This window comes from Microtus ochrogaster, linkage group LG7_11, assembly GCF_000317375.1.
Source record: "Microtus ochrogaster isolate Prairie Vole_2 linkage group LG7_11, MicOch1.0, whole genome shotgun sequence".
Classification (NCBI taxonomy): Eukaryota; Metazoa; Chordata; class Mammalia; order Rodentia; family Cricetidae; genus Microtus; species Microtus ochrogaster.
The window spans coordinates 19,908,492-19,932,258 of NC_022032.1; the positions used below are offsets into that span (position 1 = coordinate 19,908,492).

The window sequence follows — 23,767 nt, forward strand, 5'->3', positions numbered from 1 at the left end:
ACACACCACACACACGCATACATACACACACGCACACGCACACACACGCGCATACATACACACACGCACACACACACCACACACACACGCACACACACGCATGCATACACACACACACCACACACGCACACACATACAACACACACACACACATGCATACACACATGCATGCATGTAAAATAAATAAATGAACTTTAAAAAACATTTAAAAGCTTATGTATGCAGGGCATGGTGTTGTACACCTTTATTTCCAGCACTCAGGAGAAGGAAGCAGGGTTTTCTCTGTGAGTTCAAAGCCAACCTGGTCTACATAGTGAGTTCTAGGCCAGCCAGAGCTACCTAGTGAAATCTTGTCTCAAAAAATAAAAAGATAAAAAAGAAGAAAATTAAGTATTAAAAAATGATGTCAAATATGGAACCTCCAAATGACATACACTGGAGTCAATGACTACCAGAAAGATAAATGAGTCTCATTAGCTTCTGTGAGTACTGTAACCATCTTTTTCAAAAGGAACTTCAGAACTCCGTTCTAAAGGTTAAAGAGTAATGAGCTGGGCAGTTTTATGTCACCTTGACTCAGCTTCAGTCATCTGGAAGGCAGGTGCCTCAGCTGAGAAAATGTCTCCATATGATTGGGCTCTAAGCAGACAAGCCTGTAGGGCATTTTCTTGATTGACAGGGCAGGCCCAGCCATTGGTGGGCGGTGCCATCTCTGGGCTGGTGGTCCTGGGTTCTAACAGAAACCAGGCTGAGCAAGCCATAGGAAACAAGTCAGAAAACAGCAACCTCCCATGGCCTCGGCATCAGCTCCTGCCTCCACGTTTCTGCCCTGCTTCGGTTCCTGTCCTGACTTCCTCCAGTGATGGAACAGTGATGTAGATGTAAGCCAAATAAACCCTTTGCTCCTCAACTTGTTTTTGGTCTTAGTGTTCCACCACACCAATAGTAACCCTGAGACAAATACCAAATCATGTAGCCAAGAACTGAATACCAGTTTGGCATGAATTAATTTCAACAAAAAATGGAAACCCAACTCTAGGTAATTACGCTGCTCCGCTACTTACCGGGACTTGTAGTAAAACCAAAGCTGAGCATAGGACGTTACAAGGTAAATGCGCTGTCCGTCTCCTGCTTTGCACTCCAAAGCAAAAACGTGAACATTCTATATAAAATTTAAAATAATTTTGAAAAATTTACCACAAGCAAATCTAAGTTCAGCTGTAACTAATAAATGTTCATAAAGACTTTTGCTATTCAAGACAGCAAAATTTGGAATATGAACAATTAACTTATTGAAAATGAGAGTTACCACACCCATGTTATCTCAAATCTATATACATTATTTTTTTTTCTTTTAAATCTATCTATTTTATTTCATGGGTGTGAGTGTTTGGTCTGCATGTATGTATGTATACCATATGTGTGCCTGGTCTCCAAGATGTCAGAAGGTGGCAGCACTGGAGTCTCTGGAACTGAAGTTGTGGATGATTGTAAGACATCACATGGGTGCTGGGACTCAAACCTGCATCCTCTGAAGGAGAAACAAGGGCTACTAACCACTGAGTCATCTCTCCAGCCCTTAAAAACTGTGTATCTAAAATAATTCTTTATTTTTTTTGGCTGGAGCAATGGCTCAATGGTTAAAAGCACTATCTGCTCTTTCCGGAGGATTTAGGTTCAATTCCCAGCACCCACATGGCAACTCAGAGCTGTCTGTACCTCAGTCCCAAGAGGTCTAACGCCCTCTTCTGTCCTCCTCGGGCACTGCATGTATGTGGTACACAGACATACAGTTATGCAAATACTCATACAATCAATTTTTTATTTGTCTTCATTTTATGTGTATGTGTAAGTGCCTGCATGTGTGGTATTTCTCTGTGTACCATACTCATGCAAGGCATGCTCAGAGGCCAGAGGAGGGCACTGGATCGCGTGTAACTTTTAACCACTGAGCCATCTCTTCAGCCCCCGTTTTAAATCAGTGACAAGATACACGTGTAAGACACAGACATACTTTCCAGATTAAAAATAAAATTGAAAAAGGAGAAAGTCCATCCTTAATTCTCTTACTCTCATTTAACCTAAGACAGTTTCATCTCTTAGTTTAGAGTTCTTTGACAAAATTACAAAAACCTCCAAACTACCATAAACTACTTCAACTAAAATATATTAATAAGTTCTCCTTTCCTACAGAAATGTAGACAGGATTAAATATGTTTAAGTTATGGAGACTCGCAGCTGCTGCATCAGGAACTTCTGCTAATCCAGCACACAGGAGGCTCCTAATTCAGGCACGCACAAAAATTGTATGTCCCTATATCTAGACATAGCTGGTGAGTCTATTTTCATAAATGAGAAATCATGAAAAGACTCTGTTGCTTGACTCTGAAAGCTCTTTGGGGAGCTGGGGCTGTGTCTCAATGGTGGGGCTCTTGCCTAGTGTATGTGAGGACCTGGGATCATATCCCAGAATAGGAAAAAGCTTTCTGAAATAAACTTTACACTGGTGAGTGGCAAGTGTATCCTTATTTGGTTCTGGAAAGAGTAAGTTCAAATGTGTATAAAATTTTAAATCCTGATGCCTGAATTAGGTTTACACAGAATGAGTAAGAAGGTTTTTCCAATGTCTCCTATTTTGTGGAAATCTGCATAAGTATCTTTTTACTCATACACAAAAAAAGTTATTTCTCTCCAATATGAAGAACTTGGTATTTTTATACAGAATCAACTATCATAATCACAATATATACTTAAACTATTTAAATATTTTTATTATATTTATGTATATATGTGTGGGATGCTTGGGGCGGGGAGATGCACTTGCCAGGAGGTGCATGTGGAGGCCAGAGGGCAATTTTAGGTGCTCAGTTCTCTCCTTCTACCGAGTGGGTCTCAGGAATCGAACTCAAGTCATCGGGGTTAGCAGCAGGTGCCTTTACCCACAGGGCACTTGGCCCACGTTACATTTTCTATATGCATCTTATCTTTCACTTGTCTTTATATTCCATAAGAGAACAACAAGCAAACAGTAGGCAATTATGATGTGTATTGCTTGGTTAATTTAATTCTGGGCTTGACCTCCATGCTCCTCGTAAGGCTGGTGCACATTAAGCAGGTCCTCTCGCTTGCTGAATGTGCTGGGAATATGCTCGTCCTCCCTCCCAGCATTTCCCACGTCAGTGCTGTCACCCCGTCCACAGTTTTACAAACAAGATAATGAATGCTATTCTCTGGCCAAGAGATGGGTCAGTGGTTAAAAGCACCTGCTGCTTCTGCAGAGGACCCAGGTTCAGCTTTTAGCACCCACATGGTGCCTCACAACCATCTATACCTCCAGTTCCAGGGGTTCTGACCCCTCCTCTAAACTCCATGGACACTGAGTGATGTGACACATCCATATATGCAGATAAAGACACTTACACACATAAAGTAAAACTAAAAAGAAATACCATTTTTTTTCCACTACTAAAATACATATTAAGTGGTTAAGGAATTCAAAGGGATGTTTTTATAAGTCCTGTGCTATCGAGGTTACTATTGTGTTTTCTTGGTAGAGTATCTGATTTGAAATGATAACAAATAATTTTTTTTCAAACCTTGAGTGTTAGTGAAGATTTAAAACAAAATCAAGCAATCACCTCTTTACAGCTTTTGACAAAATTAAAAGCTTGATTCTGACGATGAAAGAGCTTCCAAATGGAGGGTGGTTCTTCTGGCTTGGACAGTCTTGGTCTATACACAGACGACAACGGCTTCCTCTCATAGTGAGATGCTCGCTCTTCTATTTGCTTCCGCATTGATTCCCACTTCCTCATCGTTGGCTCAGAAGCAGGGAGAGAATAAACCCAACCTCAGCAACCTCTCTGTCAATTAGTACTAAACAAACAAAAATGTTAATTCTTTGTTTAGCATTTATTCTGCCTGGTATAATCTCAGATCTGGCTTCCTGACACTTGCGTGCTTATTTGCTTTACATTTTCTTCTTTGCACAAACAAGTCTCTCCCTAGAACAAGAATAGAGCTGGTCGCCACAAATCCTCGGATCGTCCCTCTACTAGTCTTAGGGCTACGGCAAAGTTAATGAAGACTCCATGAAATCTTGGTTAATCAATTACAGTTGGAATCAATTGACTCTCGAATGTTCTAGGCTGTACCCGTACCTTGTGATAAGACATATGAAAATGTTTTATGAATTACAAAGCCCCGTGTGAATGTTTTCAGTATCATTATGACTTTCATCGCAGCCAATCTATTGCTCAGCTGATGCTTACTGTCTTGGACCCTCCCTGCTTCTGAGTGATCATTTCTTAGTGTACAGGTCACATCTAGGCATCGTGGAAGGTCAGCTTTCTGTTCTTACCTTTCCTCCCAACACAACAGAGGGATGGCAATTCTGCTCCAAGTGTAGCTTCATTTGTATGTCATTGTAAACTTTGTATTTTGCTACTTCTCCCAGGCTGAGTTGCCACCTAAGCTCAATCACACACTGGGCTTGACCACATGACCTGCTTGGGCCAAGGTCACACTGACAAATAAGAAATCAGGTGCTTCAGCACAGATGTGGCTCTCTTGGAGTCCTGCCCTGAGACTGGCGTCACAAGTCCAGCAAGGGGTAGCGGACCATTGTTTTTCCACTTAACTGCACACATCAGAGAGTGAGGGCCACGTGAGGAAGATTTCCAAAGACAGCTCCCGAGAAGCCAAAGTCAATCAGACACGTGAGTTAGGACATTTTAGATTACACAACATTTAAACCAAGTGAATTCAGGACAGAATGTAGAATTGCCCAGCTTTAACCAGAGACCCACTTAAAAAAATAAATCTGTTGGATGTTTTTTAAATCAGTAAGTTTCATGCTGGTTTTTACACAAAACTAGATAAATTGGGGTTCTTCATCAGTATCATCTATGCTATTATGTACTCATACGAAAACAGATACATTAGTTTTTAAGTGAGACAGAAAAATATACTAAAGCATTTAGTTATATAATATATAATAGTTATTATTATTTACCTATGGCAATGCCCTTGTCTTCAATTTTAGCAGAAATCTTTGCAGTGACACAATCTCATTAGCAAATGGCATATTCCCTGAAAAGAAACACAAAATAGCCCTAAAAAATTGAGAAGAAAGATTCATCCATATTCAATTTACTTTAATTTGATTCATATATAGATAAAAATCTGCTATCTTTCAAAAAACCTAATTGATTTTATTCTGTGCAACTTAATTACATTGTTGCCCCAAAACAACAAACAGAATGCAATCATACCTGAATCACAGAGTCAAAAAATAACTAAGAATGGCCATATATGTGTTCACATTTAGTAGTACTAAAATCTTCACACACACACACACACACACACACACACACACCCTGGTATAACTGTGGGAATATGCTATCCATGAAAGTCTTAGAGACATAACGTAAAACACGTTGAAGATACCCTGCTAAGGAAACAACAGAGGGAAAGCAATGCTAAGCATCTCCCATGGCCCTGAATTGTTCTCATGGCTAGAAACTGTGACAGCTGGAGCTGTCCGAGAACAACTGGAGCCTGACCCATGAGCAGGAGGGCTGAATGACAAAAGCAAGGAAATGGAGACGAGACAGCATCTGGCCTTCTGGTTTGGGACGACTGTAGCCCCCATCCCAACCCTCTGGGGGAATATGACACCATATCAGACATACTTTCAATTCCTGGTGTGGAAAGAGTACTACTGTTCTTTTAAATAATCTTATGCCACAGCTCCTTTCCTCTCAGAGCCTATTTTTGGTAATGGACTGCAAGTTCCACGGGAAAACGCTTGTACGCGGTTAACAGCACAGGCTTCCAGAGCTCTGTTGTTCATTTCGGCACCAACGCAGTATTTAATCCACGTCTGCTGCAATCGTACAGCTGGAAGGGTTGGCGTTAGGAAACAGGATTAGTCATCTTACAGTAACTAGTGGGAGCAGGGAAAGCGGAATAGAGGTGGAAAGCTGACCAAGATGCCTGGGTTTACTAGACTTGTCCGTCAAGGACTGCGGATGGTCTGGCTCCCGAAAGCAACTTGACTGGGTGGGTGTGAGGGGGTGGGAAGTAGTATGACGTCACACAGATGCTTTACAGTAACCATTCATTCACACTGTAATCATTAATACTGTCAACTGGACTGGATTTCAATACGCCCACATTTGTAAAGAACACTTCTGGGGCGTCTGTGAAGTCACCGTCAAAGGCAATGAGATCACGCACACTCTAACTTCCTGACCATGAATGCCTGGATGGGTTCCTGCTACTATGGTACTGCTGGGAGGTGGTGAAAAGTAGGAAGTGAGGCCCAGCTGAGGAAATACTGCTGTCTGGTTGTCACCATGTAAACTGCCATGCTACCACGCCGGCCGGCCCAGCCAAGATGGACCAACAACTTTAAAGCACAAATAAACGCTTCTTCCATTGAGTTATTCTGCCAGGCATCTGCCACAGCAATGAGAAGTCTGACTCCAGGTGTAGGTATACCTGGAGCTTCCTTTAGTCATGCTCTTGGTTTCTTTCTTCCTTTCCTTTCCTGAGATGGGCTGCTCCATGGTTGCTCAAACTGGCCTCAAACTGAAGATCCTCCTGCTTCAGCCTCCCAAGTACTGGTATTACAGGCATGGGCCACTGTTCACACTCCAGTTTCTTAACATCTTGACACCAGTCAAAACCCATTCCAACTCCAACCTCTCCCTCTACCCTGAGATTAGATCCTCTGCTATTGTGTTTACTGGAGATACTCTAGTTCCAGTATTTACGGTGTTCTTTTATTTAAAAATACTGAACAATATACATACTCGTGTGTTTGTGTACACGTGTGGTCCACATGTGGGCATGAATGTGCAGGCTAAAAACACGATAGGTACCTTCCTCAGTTACTCTCCATCTTATTTCTTAAGACAGGGTCTTTAACTAAGCTTGGAGCTCACTGATAGACCTAGACTGGATGGCCAGTAAGCTCCAGGGATCCCTGTGTCTCTATCTCCCCACAATACCAAGCATTTTCCATGGGGGCTGGGATATGAGTTCGGGCTTTCATGTTCATACAGCCAGCACTTCACTTACTAAGCCATCCCTCCAGTTCCTCAACATTTTCTTATTACCTCATTCATGTAAGTTTACATGTGTGTATTTGTGTGAAGGTATACCACGTGCACCGTGTGTGTGTGTGTGTGTGTGTGTGTGTGTGTGTGTTCTTGGAAGCCAGAGGAGGGTGTTGGATCCCCTGGAGCTGTAGCTCCAAAGGCTTCAGCCACCTGAGTTGGGTGCCGGGGAACTAACCTTGGATCCTCTGGAAGAGCAGCAAGGGCTCTAACTACTCAGGCACACTCCTCCAGCTCGCCTTTTCCAGATTCTACAGTGCCTCTCTACAGTAGCTCCTGCTCTGTAAGCATTCACTCTCGAATGGTCATCCTTAAAGCATGCTATTAAAATTCACTTACAAACATATTGCTATGTAAGCTTACTTTCTAGGAGGTATAACAAGTTAAGAAATTAAATATAAACGACTGAATTTCCTCTCTCCTCACTTGTTACTCTGCCTATGAACAGAAGTCATATTTCAATGTCTGTGGGCAGAGGCTGCTCATTCATTTCCCGACTGCCCTGGCTCGAAATCATCACACAAAAACTATATTATTTGCAATACTGTTTGGCTAATAGCTTAAGCATATTTTTAGCTAGCTCTTACATCCAGAACTAACCCATCTCCATTAATCTGTGTATTGTCATGTGGTTGTGCCTTACCGGGTAAAGTTCCGGTGCTTCTGTCTCGTGTTGCAAATCCTACTGGTGTTTGCCACCATTTCAAAATCGCGTGGGTTTTTTTTTTTTTTAATTAAATCACTGAGAAGGGCTTCCCACACCAAATGCCCTTAAGACCTATTAGAAGGGATGAGAAAGCCTGCAACAATACACTGTTGCAGTTCTTGCTTCCTTTCATCCGCACTGATCTCCCACCCAAACAGTACAACTCTACTAGACTAATGACCCTCACGCCACTTTTACAGCTTCTCACAGGAACACTTGTTACTGATCCACAGTATTATTAATATGGAGTCTATCTTATGAAGTCTAAAGATCCCTGCAGAATCTGGCCCTAAACGATTATCTACTATGATAGATAGATAGATAGATAGATAGATAGATAGATAGATAGATAGATAGATATAGATATCTACTATACTTCCAGTTCAGTTTTCTCACCAAATGGAAGGCAATGACCACTCCCAGCTCCTCCACTACTTGGGAAGCCCTCATACTCCAGCTGCCGCCATCTGGAAAACACCCCTTTACTTTTCCTGAATTCTTCCTCTCTGAGGAGGCCCAGAACACTCTGAGCTCCCTCTGGGTCACCAATGTGAAGAGAAATTATGGGGCTCAGACGAAAGACATCACCTCCATTTGTTTTGCTCTAACAGACACCCTTAGACAAAGTCAACATAACTTGTCAGAAAACTCCTGCCAAGCTGTATCTAAAAGTATCATTTTTGTTAAGAGCCTTTAACACAGGGAGGGGTGGGGACCCCATAAGATCAGGGTTTCTCAGTCAGTTTCTTCCTTGTGAACCTCAGCCTCCGTGAAAGCATCGCTAGCGCGTTAAATGCGTCCTGCTGCTTAGTTTATCCCACTGGGAAAGGGCTGGTCCTCACTCACTTGGGGAGGGATAATGATAGATCAGCTTGTTTCTGGAATCTTCGCCAGAGCAAACCACTTAGTCTTTTTAATAAGCCCCTGTTGGAAATGAATAAAATAAGAAATGTATTCTGGAAAGGCAGGAGCACGGATTGTGTACCCAACAAAAGGCAGACACCCGTGTACCCACGTATACTACATCCTTTACATCCAACCAGGCAAGAGCGAGTGGAAGCAAGCTGCTGCTCCCGTGGGATAAATTTGTCGCCAGAGTATCCAGAGACCCTGAGATGTGACGCCGAGTGGCTGTGCTCCCGTTCTGGCTTATTATGCAAAAAACGCTTCACTGCGTCAGGGTCTGAAATAGGATCTAAAACAGTGCCGGGTTCAGTAAGGTCTTTGGGACTTCCGACATGGGGACCGAGAGTTGAACGGAAGTGAAGGAAGGCCTCAGTTTGAGAGGAAATAGAAATTACGGGTGAGGGGTGATTGCAACCCTATTTTCCACTTGCCAGAGCTCTGACTGATAGCATGGTCGCCCAGAACGCCCATCTTTGCGCAACCGGAATCAGGCGCGGCCTAAAGACGCCTCTAAATTTACCTCAGGTGATGCAAAGCGGCCGGAGGAAGCGGCAGATGGCGGGAACTGAGCTTCAAAACCCCGCGCGGGGGCGGGGCCAGTGGGGGCGGAGCCCTGGAGGGCGGGGCCTGCGAGAGACAGGGCTGCTGCGGCCGAGCTCCAGGGGGCGGAGCACGGGCCGGGGGCTGGGAAGACTAGTTGAGACCGGCGCCGGCGAGGTGGGGGCTTGGGGAGGAGGGGCGTGGGCGTGGAGTGGGCGGAGCCAGGGCACGGGTTTATGCTGCGGTGGCGGTGCTGGAGCTGGTGAGATCAAAGCCAGTGTCCTGCGTCGTGGAGCTTGGAGCGGTTCGGTGAGTGCTGGCTGCTTTCGCCCCTTCCCGGGGTTGCCCGGCTGCCTGGAGCCGGCGTCCTCAGCCTGCCCGGTCTGCAGCTGCTTCGAGGAGGTGGTGGGGCGGGGAAGAACGAGTGATTTGGGCGGAGGATCCTTTGTTGCATTCTGGCTTGCTCAGGCATGCTCTGAAAAGCAGAGAAGCTGGAAACCCTGCCGCGGGCCCAATCCCAAACTGGAGCCCAGACCCGGGAGGCCTAGTGTGCCTGGGAGAACCAAGTCCCTGAGTCCCGATGAACCGAGGCCGGACGCAGACCCCCGAGCCTGGCGCACGGGCCGCGCCGAGGAGCAAAAAGCGGAGCCCGGGGGTCGGGAGAGGAGAGATCGCCCAGAGCATGGACGTTCAGGGGCGGGAACCGGGCAGGAAGGGGGTGAGCCCGGAGGCGAGTGAGCGTGGAGGCCCAGTAGCGGAAGGTGGCGGGATCCTGGAGCCCCAGGCCGAGGCGTGGACCAGAGTTTAGGATGGACGTGGAAAGTTCTGCCCCGGGGCCTGGAATCCCGTCCGATGCCGACCTTGAGACTAGGTCTCTTAGACCTCTACCTAACGGGTGTTTAGTCTCTAGCGCATCTCTGCTTTTCTCGAGATCACTGTGATTTTGGTTCTTGAAGAGAGCTGATTTTAAGCATTGCTCCCCAACTTTGTTTCTCATCCCGAAACCTTTCGTGACTACTCCAGCTCATTCCTTTGTTGGTCAGTCGCTGTAGGAGCTGCGTTGACATCCCTTGGACCATGCTCAGTTATTTATTGTCCCTTCCTCAAATTTATTGTTTGTTGATCTACTCTGAAGCCCGGCTTGAGCAGCTGGGTGTTCGCCCCGTTCTCAGTTGAGTCAGCCCGGAAACGTCCTTCTCACGCACGGCTCAGGGACCCCACTCCTTCCGCCGCTAGTTACCAAGGCTTGCTGACTGTGTCTGCCTGGTTTGTACCTGCTGTTTGTCTTTTCCCGGTACATTTGCTTATGAATAGGAAGGAACTCCTACTTAGGTTTCGGTTTTTTGTAAACAATTCAGTGTTAAATCTTCCTCTTTTCTTCCTTTGCCTCAGGCTTTTCCTGAGAGCGGACGGTCACAGCCTCTGCTTTTGTTTGCTGTTTCCCTACAAAACTAAGCCAGCATCACTCCGGACTGACTGTAGCGTGGTGCCCTCCTTACTGGTTTTTTTTTGTTTTGTTTTGTTTTTGCTCGTCCGTTTGTTTGATTACACAAATGATTAATTAAAATGTGGATTAAGAGAGATTGGTAGGTGTGAAAAATGTGAAGTCGTTGTTACACTGTGGGTGTGTAGAGCGGCTAAGGGAGATGCTAAACTAGAGGGTTGACTAGCGGCTGGAAAGCCACTTTTAATGTGTTAACGGTGGCCGTGGCACGAGCCATAAATACGAAATGTCGAGCTTGAACCATCCCTGTTACCACCTAGTATTCAAGCTTTGGCTCTGATTTGCTGTCCAGCAGAAGGCTTTTGGAAAAGCAAGAATGTGTTTTATTGAGTGAACAGTTTATTGAAATGTAGCAATGCACCTACCTGGTACAGAGTAACAGAAGTGAAACTCGGCACCTAATTAGATCAGATTGCTTTGTCCTCCTGCAGAAGGGTCTTGCCTCCAGCCTTTTTAGGAACCCAGTGTCTTTATCTGATCTAAGCAATTACTGTGCCTGCCTTTCAGACCTAACAACACAGCCACTTCATCCTGCCCTTTCTAAAGTACAGCACAGTCCTTACTTTCTTCAAAGACCTTCCATTAGTTATGGTCTTAGTGTTAGATAATGCTTCAAGTTCTGCCTCAGTGATGGGACTTAAAAAAAAAGTGGGAATTCTTAACCCCTAAGCACTGTTGTATATTCATTTAATAAACTTAACATATTAGAGAGGAAAGAACAACTTTTCTCTCTGTTGTCTGACCACATGAAGCCCAGTCTCAAGGTGCTCACCAGCTCATTCATAAATCAGGTATAATCCATATAATCCGTAGGGTTGTTTTAAAGAGCAGATGAAATAATATATGAAGCAATGTTTAGTTTGGTCTGGAATTCTACATAATAGTTTTTGTTTTGGCGTTTTTGTTCTTACCTTCCCTGTGGAGTGTCTTCATTCTGCTAAAAGTACAGTAAAATTATCTGTGCAAGGACTGGACATGGGCTAGTGTCTACGCGGCTGCTACTTTTAAACACCAATGAACATGGATATAAGCTCTGTACAGGGGATAGGGTCCGCCTCTGCCACTGCTTCCTACACTCAAGGTCCATTGCAGCTTCTGCGTATAGTTGATATTCGGTAAATTATATAGTTATCTGTAGTTTCCAGGAAATCAGACATTCAGGATTTTCCATTCTATGCTTTATTTCAGCAAAGAGATTGTTTTGGAACAGGCCATCACTTCTTACACATCCCCAGGAGTATATAGGGCCTTACAGGTCTGTAAAGACTTTGGTCCCTCCAAAAACCGTGATCTCAGGGCTTCAGTTGGAGAGACAGGCCCTTTGCAGATAGGAAGTGCCACAATTCTTGCCAACTTGTGACACAAAATCAGTTAAGTCAGTGTACCAGTCTGCCTTCCTGGTTGTGTGGCTCTTACCAGAAACAAACAAAAAAAAAAAAAAACAGCCCATTTATGTGTCCCTATGATGCAACTGAACTGCCTTCCGTATTTTCTCTGCCTTTCCAGCCTGTGTCTTTTCACTTTCATTTTATTCTAAACATTAAAAGGTTGACTTCAGCAGGGTCAATGGCAGCAACCAGTTCAGTGCATCCCCAAAGGGACTGAGACCAGGTGGGACAGATTTGGAAAGAAAAGAACAAAAGAGCCACCGGTACACTACCGATGAAATCTTTTCTTAACCAGGCTGTTGTGAAACGGGTTCTCTTTCTGTTTCATTTGCTTAATATGGAACTCCCAATGCTGGGAGCTTCGTCCTCACCGAAAAGCAGTCAGTACAATCCTGGTGTTTCTCAAATCGTTCTGCACAGATAGAACTAGGCTTCGCAGAAGCCACACTATGGTGGCTTCACTTTCCTATTGATAGGAAGCTAGGTAGGGCAAATAGAAAACATTTTAATGATGTTCACTGAAGTTTAAATAGATACTTTACATTTATAAATCAATTGACCAGTAGCATGAGCAACATTGAATCTTTATTTCCATTTTCTTCATTGCAACATATTGTGCTATAGTTGACCTGCTTTTGTGGACTTTACCAGCCTGCAGGTAGGATCATCAGAGACTAGAAATGCAATCTGTATTGAAATGTACAGACTTTAAGCATCCACTAAACAGCACTGTATGTTGTTCATGCAGTACCATGTTGTACTAGGTATCATTAGTAATAAGTAGTGGGGATGCTTAGCTTCTCTCTAAAATATACACCATTTTATACAAAGTATTTGGGTTTGGGTTTACTGTCTGAGGCAGGTTGTGGAACCAGCCACCCACAAATGACTGTATATTTGATTTCAGTTTTTAATCAGTTTCTGCCATGCCACGTATGTTTTTAATCTCACTTAATTAGAGCACTTGGGCTTATGGGTTTTCGGTCCCTTGCAATTAACTGTAGTTTTGTTACCCTTATATGGTGTTGAGCTGTCTGTAGACTGTAGAGTGGTGTTTGTTACCTGGAGCTGGAGTTGTGGCTCTGTCACTTAAAAAGTGATTACCTTTCCAAATTAACTAAAATCTAAAGTGGGACCGTTATGCCTCGGTGTTATTGGGAAGCCCAATTGAAAATACTTGCATCCTTACTGGCCTGGCATATATTAACTGAAAGTGAGAAAAATACTTACCTTGGCTACAAGTTGGTTAAGTCTTTACCCCTAATTTTGAACACTCGTATCTAAGGAGAGGACTCAGAAATGAAGAATGTTGACTCTTGTGTGTCAATGATGAGATTTAGAAAACGAAGACAAGGTTTGATGCCTCAGCTCATGAGCTCTTTTATCTAGGCCAGCCTCTGGAACAGCCTGGTGATAGGGGACAAATTCTCCAATTAAGAATATCCAAAACTGAGTCTGCGGGGCGGGGATGGCTCAGAAGGTGAAGTGCTTGCTGTGCAAGCCTGGGTACCCAAGTTCAGATCCCTAGCACCCACGTAAAAGTCGAGGGTGGTGAACTGTGGCTGCAATCCTACCAGAGACAGGCAAATAGTAGAACTCGGTGTCTTAATCCAGCCAAGATAGAGAACTCCAGGTTCAGTGAGAGAAAAAATAGGGTGGTAGGCAATAGAGGAAAATATCAGAAGTCTGCCTTGGGCTTCCCTGTGCACAGGTGTAGGCAAGCACACCCTCACACTCATGCATATCACACGCACACACAGACACACACGCACGTGCACACACAGACACACACACACACAGAGATACACACCTACCTCTAAGAGTTGTTTTTACTAGCATGACATCCCATTTCAAATCCCTACCATAGGCAAGCTTTCATCTATATTTTGTAATGGGTCTTTGTCTTGTTTCAAGTTGTTATTGATACATTATACCTCACTGTCTAATTTTTAATTTTGCAAATAGCTTCTGTTCCTCTAGCTTTAATTCTGAAGATTACTTGTTCTGTCTTCTTCCACGGTTGCAAGGAAAAACTGGCAAACAACTGTGTAAATAAAAACAAGTTCCAACTTCTCATGTCTTTAAGGAAAACATAGTTTGGGACATCTAAATCTCTATTTAAATTGATGCCAACATTCCCAAACTTTTGAACATCTGATTGCTGGTGCTTCAGTGACGAAGGGATCTAGGAACTAGGGGAGTGAATCTAAGTCCTGAGATCCAGATTGTCATGAGGTCAGTGCATTGACCCATAGCTTCCTGGTGACCATTAAGTGTATTTCCGAACTTTTCCGGGCATTTGAACCTTAAACTGGTGCAGGCATCTTCAGCAGGTCAGAGACAGTTGTGGGGAGTTGGTCGGTGAGCCAGAATGTGTTGTAAAACACCATTTATTTTCTTTAATAACCTAAGCTCCTGCTATCATCTGGGAAAGTCTATACATCCCCCTGAAGAGAGGTTTTTTTTTTTTTTCTTAGTCTTTCAAAGATGAGATCACCATCCCTAGAATAATTTGTATCCAGCTGGGTATTAGCTCATGGGGATGAGGTAATTCTAAGCTCTTTCCCAAGGGTGTGGATTTGATACCTTGTGTGGAAAAAGCAGATGATGACAAATAGTACATATGGGCACATGTCTCATGCTAGAAGGATTTTGATTCAGTATAAGAAATTTAGTCATCTATCAAGATGAGCTGATAACAGAGACGATCTACAATGTTCAAGTGCTAAGAATGAAGACCATTATGTATTATGGTATTTGTCCCTGAGAAATCAATTCCAAATAGGAAGATAACATTTTAACTTCTGTTCCAGAAGATTGTTTTTTCATCCACAAATCTTGTAGGAAGTTGCTTGTTTTGTTCCCAGCTGCTCAGCCCCCAAATAACTACACAGAAACTGTATTAATTAAATCACCGCTTGGCCCATTAGCTCTCACTTCTTATTAGCCAACTCTTACATCTTAATTTAACCCATTTCTATTAATCTGTGTATTACCACGTGGCAGTGGCTTACTTACTGGCAAGGTTCTAGCTCATCTGTTCCTGGCGTCTCCTGACTCACCTTCTTTCTCCCAGCATTCAGCTTAGTTTTCCCTGCCTAGATCTACTCTACCCTATCACAGGTCAAGACAGTTTCTTTATTCATTAACCAATAAAAGCAACACATAGACAGAAGAATCTCCCACATCATACTAATTACTTTAGTAAAAGAAATTTAACTATCTTATAGCTAATGTCAAAGTAACTATAGTTACTGCATTAAGACTCATCTGTCTGAGATCTTTTTAACTTTCCGTAATTGATTATAGAAAATTGGTAGGGTTTATGAAAAGGAAATGACTAATTAAAAGTCACCTAATATTTCATTAAAATCTATCATTGGGAGCTAGCAAGATAGCTCATCAAGTAAGGTTCTTACTACCAAGCCTAGTGACCTGACATTGTCCCCCATTGTCCATATGGTGGACAGAGAGAACCAGAAACAGCTCCCGAGGCTTGTGGGCCTCTGATCTCCAATATTCACATGCCCGAATACACCTACTAAATTATTTTGTTAAATGCAGTTTAAGTCTTACATTGGTCTGAGCCAGGAAGCAAAAGTGAAGTTGTAGAAACTGGTTACTGTGAAGCTTTTATTGGGGTCTGCTGGTCAGACAGGAGGAATAGTTTTATCCCACTGCTGGCATGAGGCACAACATTATTAAAACTCAGTTTTCCAGTCTGAGCGACTGTACTGTTTGTAGTTTTTGGAAAGAGACTGTGGTGGTTGGCGAGAACCAGTTAGCACTTAGGGTTCCCCAGCTTGCTTACGCTGTGAATTCTGTAGGGGGCAAACTCATGCAGAGGGCCAGTTTGAGGCAAGCCTTGGGGGACACTGGCAGAAACTCAGGATTCAAATTCAGAAGTTGTCAGGCTTTACTTTTAGAGTAACTTAGAGATCTTCTATATCTGGTCCTACACAGACTCATCATTATTAACATTCCCCCAGAGAGTAGTACATTTGTTAGAACTGATGAGCCTCGTCAGCATCATCGTCACCAAGGTCTAGTAGGGTCACAGAAGGATTCATTCTTGACACTGTCTTCAAGGGGAGCAAATGTGGGATGATTGTATCTACTACTGAGGGCAGCAGGGAGGAGTTTCAAACATCCTCCGTGCTCTCTGCCTCTCCCAGAGCCCTTTGCAGCCACTGATCTGCTTAGGCGCTCCATGGTTTCATCTTTTCCAGAAAGTTATACACTGGAAATGGCACCGTCAGCCTTTCAACGCTGCTGCTTTGTCTTAGTGATGACACGTCACAGTCTGCCGTGTCTTCGCGATATATGATGCAACCATCTTTTCTTAAGTTCCTTTGACATTGCTCTATCTCTGTTGAGACCTCCTGTGTTGCTTTTTTCTTTCATTTTCTCTCATTTCTTTTTCTTTATTTTTTTTGGGGGGGGGGTTTCAAGACAGGGTTTCTCTAAGTAATGGTCCCGAACAAATGGGGAGTACCTCCCAAAGTATTCTCAAGAGGTCTTATCAGTTTATGTCCCTCCCAGTATATATGAAAATGCCTCTTAACGGATGCTTGCCAGCTTTGTATCCAATCCCGTTTTGGTATTACTTGGTAAAATATAGAGGTATGTCCACAAGAAACATGGAGTTTATCTTCTAATATGAAGGGAATGGATGCCATCCTGTGAGAAGTGCCAAGCCCTTCTCTTATCACCTTCCCCAGCCTCTCTGTTACCTCGGGATACTCTGTACTAAAGCTGTGATTCTGTGGTAGAACGCTTACTTACTATGCCCGAGGATCTGGGTTCGATCCCCAGCACTGGCCAACAAATCAATACGATATTTTGCTTTCATTTCCTTTACTGTGGATGTGTTTGCCCTGTTCTCAGCGGAGGTAAGTTTCATATGGATGCTGCATCCTTCAGACCCCAGTTTCTCTCTGCTCCCCCGTCATTAATTTCCCAGGTCCTGCGGTGCCATTCTCACTGACCTAAGTAGCATGGCTTAACAAAGAGGCTCCTCCACCCTTCCAGTTACTGTTCATAGCCAAGCAGAAAAGAGTGTTTTTCTACCAATCTGGGAAGAGTTTATACTGTTGCTTTTCTCAACCCAGGACAACCATTGGTTCCTTTAAAATACAGTTTCAAAAAGTTAAAACTGGGCTACTCAAATAGAAAGTAAACCCATGTCAAGAATTTTGTTCCCCTGCTAGTTAATGCTAAGGAACCAATCACATGTGAGTCCGGTTTAAAGGTGAGTAGGAAGAACAAGCAAATGCTAAGAGCTGGGTGTAGTGCAAGCAATTCACTGGTCATTATGAAACTGATTACTTCCTATAAGCAATAGCTGTAGTTTAGAAGGATTGGCCTTTCTACGAAGTGAAAATCCATTGCATCGCAACAAGACAAATTTATTTTTTGCTATGGAAAAGGATCCCTATGGAGGCTGCTACTTTTTTTATGACTTAACTTCCTACAAAATTGGAAATTGGCCTAGCCAGTAGCAAGAGACTATGCCCCAGGGAATCCAATAATCCCAAGACTCCTGGTAACACCCAACATCCCACTGAAATAGTATCTAGTCATTTATTTGACTTGAATTGTTTGTCCTATCAGTCCCCACGGAAGCCAGACTTGTGTCATAAAGCCGGTGGCCTTCTGCCCTCATTAAATTAGGCCTTCTGGCAAGGTTGGAAAAGGTGTGTTCCTGAAAGGCTTCTCCTGGTGTTGGCACACCACATCCACCCAATTCGCTTTACTCTGGGCTCTTCTGGCTTCACTGCCTCTAAACAACTTCTAAATCGCCGGATGCCCAGAGTTACCTGCATCTGTCTACCGTTCGGTGCCAGTTCAGACCCCCGTTATCGCCCTGGACTGTATTCCAGAAGATGTCTCGCTGGCCCCTTGTGCGTTAGCAGCCAGAGTGTCCAGTCCCTCTTTGGCTTTAAATGTCCCGATGTTCTCTCCTTGTTGTTGGCCCTAAGACCTTATGTGATCTTGCCTTTCCTGGCTATCTCACTGCCCGAGCACTAGTCAAACTGGTCTTTCTGTACCTTGAGTAGAGCAAATTGTTCACAGGCCCTTGATCTAGCTGGCGTTTACCCCCCACCCCCACCCCAGGGTGTGGGCAGACTCCCACTGTGTCAATCAGATCTCTCTAGTGCCACCTCAGAGATGACTCTCTGGCCACCTAAAGTAGCCCAATAAACCCACTTTATCTCTCCCTCTTCTGTTTTCTCATAGCCCGGACAATGTTAAAACCCTATTTTTGCATCTCTAGTTCTTCCTTTCTAGAATTTCGTCAAGGTAGACTTGGCCCAAAGTGTATGCTCTCCAAATGCTCGCTCGTGGGCTAAAAGCCTGGTACAGACCAGCTGTGCTCACATCCCTCCTCCTGTGGTTTTCCTCTTCTTATTCTCTTTCTCCTCCTCCTCGTTTTTTCCCCTCCTATTTACACTCTCTGCCTGCCAGCCCCGACTATCCTTGCTCCTGCCTTGCTCTTGGCCGATCAGCACTTTATTAGACAGACCATCAGGTGTTTTAGACAGGCAAAGAATCCCAGTCTCACATGTGATTCTTTAATCAGTGTAAACAAAAGCAAGACACCTTAAAATAATATTCTCCAACAGAGCTTTAAAGTGGTATTTTGACCGAAATATTTGGCATAGCCCAGGATTCTAGAGTCTGAAAATTCATTCAGGATTTCTAGTCTCTGCTTTATGTTTCATTTCTGTCTGTTTGTCTTCTTCATTTGGGGAGGTCTAGTACCATGGCAATGTCTAGCCTTCTAAAGAGCTCTAGAAGTCGAGTAAGGAGCTGGCATCATAGCATAGCAGGTGAGGAGAGAGGTACATGTCTTGTATTTGTAGACAAAGTTGCTTGGTATTAGAAGTTGGGTTTCTGAGTACCAGACTCTGTGGAGGTTTGGAAGTCCCTGGGGCCCTCGCCATTGTGGTGCAGTATTACATGAGCTTTACCATGCGGTTAGTGTCTGGGTTTTGTTTTAGTTGTGTTGAGCTGGAAACTGAGTTCCAGTAAATAACTGGATGGATTCGTTGGGCAATCAAGGAAAGAAGTTGGTTTTTTTTTTTTGGTTTTTCGAGACAGGGTTTCTCTATGGCTTTGGGGCCTGTCCTGGAACTAGCTCTGTAGACCAGGCTGGTCTCGAACTCACAGAGATCCGCCTACCTCTGCCTCCCGAGTGCTGGGATTAAAGGCGTGCGCCACCACCACCCAGCTAGGAAAGACGTTGTTATCTGTTTCAATTGGCAGAGGCACACAAGTGGGGGGGGGGATTTAAGATGTTGCACAGTCTGTTCTTGGTATAATTTGTAGTCGAGCAAGAAAGGAGAAGGGGCCTACACTGTGGTGCCATTGCAAAGGATCATTCTCCATACATCTATCTGACTTATGGGGCCAGTAGCAGGGGAGACAAAACAAGTACTCTAGGAGAAGTAAGCGTGGCATTGCCAATACACTGCAATGACTCTATGGGTAACATCTCTTTCTTTCTATATTCTAGTTAAGAAAAGTGACCATGGAGAACAACGAAACCGCAGTGGATTCCAAATCCATTAATAATTTTGAAGTGTGAGTATCTACTTATTTTTATTGGTTGTTGTTTAAGGCAGGTTCTCCGCCTACCCCAGGCTAACCTGGAGCTCTGTAATCCAGGCTAGCCTCCAACTTGTGATGGCCCTCTGACTGTTTTCTAATGCTCAAGTCACAGGCAAGAGTCACCATGCCTGGTGAAACTGGTATCAGTGGAATTCTGTAGTCAAAGGAGGATGTGTTTGTGGCATATAGCCCGCTTTGAGGAGTAGAGAAGCAGAGGGGAAAGGGCCTTTCAAACCAGAGAGCGAGCTGCCTCCCGCCTCCTGCAGCTTTGCGGCTCTAGGTAAACTCACCCCTCTGATCTCATCTAAGATGACAGGGAAAGACTTGAGGGCAAGGAGGTTGTTCAAGTATTGTCTCCCTCCCATCTTGTCACAGGAATGCTGGGAACACAGATGTGTGCCACCACTTAGAGCAACGTTCCTAACGCTGTGACCCTCTAATACAGTTCTTCATGTTGTGATGACCCCCCAACCATAACATTATTTTTGTTGCTGCTTCATAACTGTAATTTTGCTAGTGTTATGAATTTGTGATGTAAATATCTGATATGTAACCCCTGGGAAAGGGTTGTTGTAGTGGGTTGTTTTACTCTTTTGACTTTTTGGGGGGACCTGCCACCCAGCTCCCAAATAAATACACACGGAGACTTATTCTTTCTTATAAATGCCCAGCCTTAGCTCGGATAATTTCTAGCCAGCTTTTCTTAACTTTTCCCATCTACCTTTTGCCTCTGGGCTTTTACCTTTCTGTAATTCTGTATACTTTTTCTTTCCTTCTTATTCTGTGTCTGGCTGTGTAGCTGGTGGCTGGCCTCTTCTTTTCTTACCTGTTGATCTCTTGTTCTTCTTCCCAAATGTCTTCATCTGATTAATCTCTCTGCCTGGTAGTCTCGCCTTTCCTCGCTCCTGCCTGGCTATTGGCCATTCAGCTCTTTATTAGACCAGTCAGCTGTTTTAGACAGGCAACGTAACACAGCTTCACAGAGTTAAACAAAGGCAGCATAAAAGAATGCAGCGCATCTTTGCTTCATCATTAAACGAATGTTCCATGGCATAAACAAATATAACACATCTTAAAATAATATTCCACAACAGGCCGTTCAACACCCACCTCCCAAAAGGGTCTTGATTCACAGGTTTAGAATCACTGACTTAAAGCTGCTGCTGCTGCTGCTGCTGCTGCTGCTGCTGCTGCTGCTGCTGCTTCTTCTTCTTCTTCTTCTTCTTCTTCTTCTTCTTCTTCTTCTTCTTCTTCTTCTAAAAAATCCTTTTCTTTAAATTAATTTATTTATTATGTACACTGCGTTCTGGGCACCAATCTAATTACAAATGGGTGTGAGCCATCATGTGGTTGCTGGTAATTAAACTCAGGACCTCCAGGAGAACGGTCAGTGCTCTTAACCTCTGAGCCATCTCTCCAGTCCGACTTAAATAAAGCTTCTTATGTGGTTTCTAGTGATTGAATTCAGGCAGAACACTATTACCTACTGAGTTGTCTCCCTGGCCTATACATTTTAAACATGAGTTCATTTCTGTTTTATGTAAACTTTATACACGCAGCCTAAAGCTAATTTTATATAATATTTTGAAAGTGACGTGTCACATCAGGGTTGGTGTGACTTTTTCCACTTGAGGCATCATCTTGGCATTCAAACACTTAATTTTGAAGCATTTCTGACTCTAGATTTTGGAATGGGAATGAACAGCTTGTACCTATGTGGCCTAATTTTCTCTGTAGCTATGTGTCATGGTTCTTTCTTGTCTGCCTTCGACCCCCTTCATTTACTACTTTTATTCTCTCCCCACAATTATTTTTAGAGTTGTATAAAGTATAAGATACTATTAAAACTGAGTGTGCATCCTTAACAATGTTGCTTAGTTGTGGGCTGTGCCTAGACATACTGTTTCTAGAACCTTCCTGGATCATGGGTCAGGCTTGTGCTTAGTCTGTCACGTTTGTTGGAACACAGCCACACCTTTATGAGCCTGTTGCTCTTGGTTAGTTTCACCCGGCCAGACTGAGTGTCTACTAGGACAGACAACCCGTGAGCCTGAGAGGCTTAACATCTGGCCTTTGAGAATGACCATTGGCGTCTGGTCTACCTAGCTAACATATTTACATCAGTGACTTCCACACAAGTATTTATAAGGATTTATAATGGTCCGTCTGTGTATTGTTATTCAGTGGTTCAGCTCATGGGTTTAAGGGTTGATTTAGTTTGTGTGGGGGGGGGAGGGAGATCTTAGATAAGAGGACCCACCCAGGGTCAGCCTAGGCTACATAAAGCAAGGCTACAGCCCCAAAAAAAAATTTAAAAAAAAAATCCTACTTTTATCACTAAGGATAAATTATTTCCTATAATGTTAATTTTTAAAAGATGTATTCGGTAAAATTGTATTGGGTGTTATAGAAAAACCTTCCACTCTGACTCCAATATAAGATCTGCACATGACTTAACTGAGCCTTGGCAGGCCATTTCCTCATCAGTAAAATGGGTCATTGTGTATGTATTTATTTATGCTTTCTTTCCCCAAGTCCTTGGGATCAAACCCACATGCTGTGAAAGTTGAATGAGAAAAGGGTGTAGCATGAAGTTGGGTACATCAATAACCTTAAACAAATGTTAACTGATCTTATGAGTCAAAGAAATTGCATTAATAGAGTCACCATTTCTGCCTTTGGTAACTAACTATCATTTGATTTCCATGCAGAAAGACCATACATGGAAGCAAATCAATGGATTCTGGAATGTATCTGGACAATAGTTACAAAATGGATTATCCTGAAATGGGTGTGTGTATAATAATCAATAATAAGAACTTTCATAAAAGCACTGGTATGTATCTAACAATTTTTAAGACATTTCAAATAGTTATGCCATTTACATTGGGATGTAACATGAAAAGCAATATCAGTGTGTTATGAGTCAGTAAACTGATAGAGAAAACCCACTAAGTAGAGATAGGCTGGAACCTTACAGGTCCCATATACAATATGGACTTTTCTTCCATGTTCAGAGCCTCTGCCTCACCTGTGACTGTGAAAGGCTGGATTCTATTGCTGCCCGACAGAACCAATACCTTGAGAGGCTGAGTGATGGGAGAAGAAAAGGCCTCGTGAGCAACAAGCTGGCAGGGATAAAGATTAATGGCAGGCACCTGAGGTCCTCTGCCCTGAGGCATTTGAGAAAGTGTTTCTAGCATCCTTTGCAGGGGTCCTTAACTCATAGTCTCAGTCAAGTGGGCATGACCCTGAGGTCATTCATTAGTCAATTTTAGAATGCAAATTAGGGCCTCTTATCTTAGTTTGAGGTTGCTAAGTTATCACCACCCTGTGCCACATTTCCCGTTTGCAGGTCTGTGTACCCGGCTTCAGGCACAATCTGCTTCTGTGTTTAGAACTATGTAATTGAGGTCTTTGAGTATGAGTGCACAGTAAAATGAACGGCGTTTTATACTAACTCTTCAAGTAGTCAATATACAATAATATACAATCTGGGATTGTGCGGTAGATCTGCACTCCAGTGAAGACTACACATCCAAGAATAGATGGGCAGCAGAAAGTGGGTTTTTTATAAAAACAACACAGAGTTGAGTGGGAAAGAAGTCATGGACCTAGAAGGAATTGGAGGCACAAGGATGAGTATGACCAAAATATATTGTATGAAATTCTCAAAGAACTAATTAAAAAACTAAGAAAAAGTAAAATTAAAGAGGAAAAAGATAAGAATGTGGGGGTTGGTAGAGTGCTTGTTTGTCATATGTGGAGACAGTTCTATTCCTCGTACTACATAAACCCTGGGTGATCGTACATTCCTTTAATCCTGTCACTGTTGCTTGGGAGGAAGGGGTAGGAAGTTGGTCCCTGGGCTAATGGGATGCTGCTTCAGACCAGACAAAGCAATTACCTTAGCATCTTTACTTTCAGTGGTTAGAGCCCAGTGTATGTGGCTGAGCTGTACTAATGATCTGTAGTCTTCATTGGT

General features: G+C 43.4%; 2 protein-coding genes across 3 annotated transcripts in view; one reads left to right on the forward strand and one right to left on the reverse strand.

Moving 5' to 3' along the window:
* Primpol (primase and DNA directed polymerase) overlaps positions 1-9,315 on the reverse strand; it is a 36,479-nt gene extending 27,164 nt beyond the window's left edge. Inside the window, exons 1-4 of the mRNA XM_026786957.1 lie at positions 9,257-9,315; positions 5,015-5,091; positions 3,639-3,876; positions 1,065-1,162 (exon numbers count right to left, since the gene is read on the reverse strand). Of these exons, the coding sequence (XP_026642758.1) occupies positions 1,065-1,162; positions 3,639-3,815 (275 nt within the window). The 5' untranslated portion in view covers positions 3,816-3,876; positions 5,015-5,091; positions 9,257-9,315. The remainder of the gene's footprint in view (positions 1-1,064; positions 1,163-3,638; positions 3,877-5,014; positions 5,092-9,256) is intronic.
* Positions 9,316-9,486: 171 nt separating this feature from the next.
* The window catches only part of Casp3 (caspase 3), a 20,988-nt gene continuing 6,707 nt past the window's right edge, over positions 9,487-23,767 (forward strand). The window contains exons 1-3 of one of the 2 annotated variants that reach the window (XM_013352048.1): positions 9,487-9,585; positions 19,688-19,755; positions 22,494-22,618. In XM_013352048.1, coding sequence (XP_013207502.1) covers positions 19,703-19,755; positions 22,494-22,618 — 178 coding nt within the window. In that variant the 5' untranslated portion in view covers positions 9,487-9,585; positions 19,688-19,702. Of the gene's footprint in view, positions 9,586-10,699; positions 10,778-19,687; positions 19,756-22,493; positions 22,619-23,767 lie in introns of those variants that run through there. The other variant, XM_013352049.2, reaches the window with a different exon arrangement.